The sequence below is a fragment of the Corylus avellana genome, chromosome 1, assembly GCF_965113065.1.
Source record: "Corylus avellana chromosome 1, dhCorAvel1.hap1.2, whole genome shotgun sequence".
NCBI lineage: Eukaryota > Viridiplantae > Streptophyta > Magnoliopsida > Fagales > Betulaceae > Corylus > Corylus avellana.
The window spans coordinates 17208516-17214591 of NC_142490.1; the positions used below are offsets into that span (position 1 = coordinate 17208516).

The following is a 6076-nucleotide window of genomic DNA, read 5'->3' on the forward strand; positions in this document are numbered from 1 at the left end:
CACAATAAAAGAGCATGCAAAGATATAGGCAACTTATAAATTAGATAAAGATATAGGACGTAGGATTCGGAGTCTCCCTAACTCCATGCACCAATTGTGCTTAGCATCTTTTATTATCTTCTTCTTCTTAAGAAAAAGCGATTAAGGCAACATGTGTATTACCTCACTTAAATTAAGGAAACAAACATTCAACCCTGCCTAAATTAGGGTAAGAGGTACGTCTTATTATTTGCTCATCAAAATACATTTATATTCATTATGAAATGAGAAATGCTAGGCTCTGCTGGTGTTCTCTTGGTATCCTCCTGATCCTGAGTGCATATTATTTTCTAAGAACCACAAAGTGAGAGAAATAATTAAGGACCACTTTCTTTTTATTTTTTGGGGAGACTTCACTTACCCTCATGAACTTACGCGTCTTTTGCAAACACCCTCCTAATATTCAAAATCTCTCACTTTGGTATATTGAACTTTGATTTCCTTCCACTTTTCTCCTTCGATTAGGATTTTCTGTTAAATCCTAACGGAGGGGTGTGAAGCTACTAAAATACCCTTAGTCATTTTTCTCATTTTTCAGTTTAATTTAACTGCAATATTTAACGGTAGGGGAATATTTGGAACGAAATGAAAGTTCGATACACTAAAGTGAGAGATTTTGAATATTGGAAGGGTGTTTGTAAAAAGTGCATAAGTTCATGGGGGGTAAGTGAAGTTTTCCCTTATTTTTTTTTAAAAAAAATTAACAATCATAATATTTACTAGTATTTTGTCCATATTTGTTGTTAGATAACGTGATTTAGTAGACTGCTATGCGACTACAATATAATTGAAATAACGCTGCTGTAAAACTAACCTTTTGAATTAGCCGATGCTTTGTAAAAAGAAAATGCAATAAATAAATTTGACTGCCACGCGAGTCATCCCAAAATGCATCGAGTTATTGTGTAAGTTCTAGGGAGAATGAAAAAGTTACAAAATGCTTTCTCTGACCAATGCCAAAGTGGGGTGTCCCCTCCACTATGTATATTCCAATGTATCTGGTCCCTCCGTGGATCAAAATCTTGCTTTTTCAGCCATTGAGAGAGAACTTTAAACGAAAATAGACGGGGCAGTGGGTGTGTAAGCAAAGCAGAGAGTTCCTTTAAATGCATGAAATTGAACTTCCTTCTGCTTATAGACATGCAGTACAACCTCCCCAGATGAGTGACTCTCACTGCTTTGGTTTCCTGGTTTTATGAGCTGGTAAGGAACATGGATGTCCTTGTCCAAAGTTCATTTTTATTTATGTTTCTAATCTTTGTGTGGCCCTTGTTAATTTACTTGGTCTAAAGGAAAAGGATTATTTTATTCTTACCTTTGAATCACTATATTGTTTCATTTTCTAACACTAACAAAGCATCATATTCTTTTCTTATTTTTATTTTTATTTTTTATTTTTATTTTTTTTTTGGTTCTTCTTCGGAATCCGGAAATCAAAACCTTGGTACTTTTGTCTGAATTTAAATTAATAGTACTATGTCCCAAAATTCAAGGAAGAAAACTTGAAATGCGCAAGAAAAATGAAAAAAATAAAAAAAATAAAAATTACAAAATGCATTTACTCTTGAATCATTCCCCTCTCTCTCTAAATCTTTAACGTATCTGATAATGCTTCATATGTCAATTTTCTATCAGATTTATTTTTATAAAACCAGAAATGACAGAACATACTATCAACATGCCTCATAATAATGGAAGACAGAAGGGAAAGGAAAAAGTAGGTGATGATGCCGGAGATACTAGTCGTCGCTCGATCATATCTGAGGAGCCAAGTTCTGGGAAATTGGAAGGAGAATCTGATCAAAATCAAACTAGTGGGAGTAAGTGCCTCTCTCTTTCTCTCTCGTCTGTGACTGCATATATGCAGTCACTAAGTCACAGCTAACCGAGTTATCCTTTCCAATATTCTATCTTGCAAAAACTGCATTGCGAATGTTCTATTAAGCACTTTCTGCTGGCCAAAACCATAATGTTAGAACAAGTGACTCATATTCGCTCTGTAATATTAGTATAATGGGCCAGTTGTCGGAGTGGAGTGAACGGAGCGTGAGTGAAGTGAACTTAGTGGAGGTGTGGTATAGGGTATTTTGGAGTTTTCCAAAATATACCAGTATAATTAGGATTTTCCTATATATATGTGTTGAGAAATAATCTCACATTGCATGTGGACAAGATTTGGACATGTTTATAAGGAATGTACAACCCTCTTTTATTGAACTGGTTTTATGAGATGAGTTAGGCCCACGAATTTTTTCATGGTATCTGGTCCTACCACAGGACGAATGAGGCTCACACTACTTACTTCCTGACAAGGACCAGAAAAAATATCAGCTTGCACGTGAGGGAGAGTGTTGAGAAATAATCTTACATTGCCTATAGACAAGACCTTGGGCATGTTTATAAGGATTAGTCAACCCTCTCTTATTGAACTGGTTTTATAAGATGAGTTAGGCCCATGAATTTCTTTATGATATCAAAGCATACCATATGACGAATGTGACCCACACTACTTATCCCGTAACAAGGATTAAGAAAAATACCGGCCTACACGTGAGGGAGGGTGTTGAGAAATAATCTTACATTGCTTGTGGACAAAACTTTGGGTATATTTATAAGGAAGGCCCTCAAATTTCTTCAATATGTTATCTTGTAACTATAAATCATTAAATAGTGAAATATGTCTGCAAGCATATTATCGAATCACATAAATTTGTGTCTCAATTTTCTTTTACTCTCTTTTTTTCAATTCCGTATTATTTATCATTATTGTGCACGATAATGATACATAATAACAAATAATGAAACAAAAGAACAATTGCAAACATGAATGCTCACACACAAAGGAAAAATGAAGCAGAAGACAAAATTTCATTTGCTGCAAATACGTAAGGTCATTAGATAAATTAGTTCTTACAACAACTTAGTATGCATCCAAGCGTCATGATTTTTCACCAAAAGTTGTAATTAATTAATACGTTTGCTCTTGTTTTGTTTCTTTTTTCTTTTTAAAAAGGAAATCTAGAAGAACTCAGATGGTGTGCTCCCCTCCTTCGAGCTGCCTTAAAAGGTGATTGGGCGGCTGCTAACGCTTTTCTTAAGGATAATAACTCTGACTGTCTTCAAGCTCCCATTAATAAAGAGAACGCAACAGCACTTCACATTGCGGCGGCTGCACAACACACTACTTTTGTAGAAGAATTGTTGAAATTGATGGAGCCGAAGGACTTAGAATTGGAAACCAAATATGGATTTACGGCCGTTCACTCTGCTGCTCAATCAGGAAACGTTAGTATTGCTAAGCAGCTGTTGAGAAAAAACAGTAAACTGCTATTGAACCCTAGTGACAGGGTAGACATACCACTCATTGTTGCAGCGTATCTAGGACATGCAAATATGGTCTCGTATCTATTCTCTCAGAGTAGTACTGCTTTTCAACAGTTGACTGATGAAAAACGCATTGAGCTCCTTCATCTTACTATTTACAATGATATGTATGGTAAGCCCAACATTTGACTATAACTTTTGTTTGATGAATTTGAGGCAGTACTTACACAAGTTGGATGGAATTATCACTTTTATTTCAACATTCGCAATCATATTATAAGCATTTCTTAAGTAATGTTGCCTTTTTATGGACAGATACAGCACTGAAAATTGTGGAAACGGAGCCAAAGATAGCAACTCCCAACGCTGAATGCTGGTGGGAAGCATTGCAAATCTTGGTCAATAAACCATTTGCAATTGGCAGCAAAAGTCAGCTATCATTCTGGAAAAGTCGCTTAAAGTATTCCTGTTAGTTTGTCTCCAACCCAAACTTATTTATGCATTTCCCAAATAGTTCTTTTATTACATTAATCACAACTTGATGACAATTTTACACAAAATTACCTTAGCAATATGGGAAAATTCTATGAGATAAGTCATTTTCTATTATATATATGTCTCAATCTTTTGTAATACTTGTAACTGTTAGTTTTATACGCACACAAGAACATGGGGAGTAGTGTTTTTCTTTTGTTTGCAAAAGCTAGCATTTTTTTTTTCTTGTATTACTTAAATTCAAAAGATAGAAGAGATTTAAAGTGCCCACGTTATGCAAACACAAAACTTATCTTAAGAAGTTAGTAATTTATGCCGTTTGCACAATAAACGTTATTAAAAAATTATGCCGTTTATTATTCAACCGGCACAAAATAAAAATTTGTCTTAATTTACTCCGGTAATACATTAAACGACAATAATATTTACACCATTTACTATACAAATGACATAAATTACTGACATTTGTACTGTTTGCATGGTAAACGGCATAAAATATTATGCCGTTTGTACAGTAAACAGTGCAAAATATTTTAAATTTATGCCACTTGCATAATAAACGGCATAAAAACTATGGTTTTGTGCCGTTTGAGTGAAATGACATTTAAAAAAAATTAAAAAAAAAAGGCATAAAATTGCCTTTTTTTTTTTTTTTTTTGTAGCCACATCTAATGCTTTAGTTATCTTAGCATTTTTATTTTATAAAGCTTTCAATATAATTTCTTGTTATGGATATTGGCAAAATAATTATATACATTTAATGTTTCTTTATTACCAAACCATCTCTAATTTTTGAAAAGTTTCTTTTCTCAATCTTAGGGTTCAAAGGGATATATAACAAAGCTTTGATGAAGACTTTGGCCCATCAATTAGTTCAAGAAATTTGGAAAATGGTTGAAATTCAAGAGAAGCAGCTCTCATCAAACTTGGTTCACAATCATATGACTTTAATTTTTGAAGCTGCAAAAGTTGGAAATGTTGAATTTCTAATTATCCTTCTGCGCTCTTATCCTGACCTTATATCGCAGTTAGATGAAAATAACATGAGTATATTTCACACTGCTATTTTATATCGGCATGAGAGTGTGTTCAATTTAATATATGAGATAGGCGCTGACAAGGGTACCCTTGCAACCTATACTAATTCAAAAACCAAAGAGAACATGTTGCATTTAGCTGGAAAATTAGCTCCTTCAGATCGACTAAATATTGTATCAGGAGCAGCCCTTCAAATGCAGCGGGAATTATTGTGGTTTAAGGTGAGTGATATTATTATTATTATCTTCTAGTTGCATATATAATGGTTCAATTGTTACCTGTCAATTTATACTTGGTCAATTGTAGGAGATAGAAAAGATTGTGCCGCGGTCGTATGTGAACAAGAAGAATCTTAAAGGCCGAACACCTCACGAGATATTCATACGTACACATAAAAATTTGCAAAAAAATGGTGAAAAGTGGATGAAGGACACAGCAAACTATTGCATGCTTGTGACAACATTGATTGCCACTGTGATTTTTGCTGCAGCCTTCACTGTACCAGGTGACAACAATCAAGAAACAGGAACTCCTATTCTTGTGAGAAGCAACTGGTTTATGATATTCTTCATATCAGATGCTGTAGCACTGTGTTCCTCTTTGACTTCAACAATAATTTTCTTGTCAATTCTCACGTCTCGTTATACAGAAGATGATTTCTTAAAGTCATTACCTACAAAGTTGATGTTGGGACTTGCCACACTCTTTATTTCCATGGCGGGCATGATGGTAGCCTTTAGTGCAACTTTCTTTTTGGTGTATACAAGCACAAGGGCATGGGCTCGGGTTGTTGTAGTCGCTTTGGCTAGTATCCCATTTACTTCATTTGTTTTGCTACATTTTAAACTTTGGGTTGATACATTCCTCTCGACATACAAGTCTAGATTTATTTTTCAGCCATATAAACATAGACTTTTTTAGTGAAAGATGCAGATTGAGGAATTGATCAACAGATAGGAATTAAGGAAAGTTGTCGGAGGTTCACTAGACTTTGTACAAGAAAGGCCAAGAAAAGAATGAATCAGATCGCAAATAAGTTTATATATACTAGCTTCTTTTTCATTGTAATATAATTTTAACAATATTTTTGCAAAAAGTTCTAGAATATTAACAATAGAAAATTAAGAATGTAGCTTCACACTCAAAATTAACCAATTAAGTTTAAGGAAAAATCTAGGGA

General features: G+C 34.2%; 1 protein-coding gene across 1 annotated transcript; it reads left to right on the forward strand.

The window, feature by feature from the left end:
* Positions 1 to 1074: 1074 nt before the first annotated feature.
* Positions 1075 to 5846, forward strand: LOC132171401 (uncharacterized). The gene is made up of 6 exons (XM_088518450.1): positions 1075 to 1242; positions 1675 to 1859; positions 3053 to 3535; positions 3679 to 3831; positions 4678 to 5117; positions 5203 to 5846. The coding sequence occupies exons 2-6, from the start codon at positions 1697 to 1699 to the stop codon at positions 5815 to 5817; spliced, it is 1854 nt and encodes a 617-aa protein (XP_088374576.1). The 5' UTR covers positions 1075 to 1242; positions 1675 to 1696; the 3' UTR covers positions 5818 to 5846.
* The last annotated feature ends 230 nt before the right edge of the window (positions 5847 to 6076 follow it).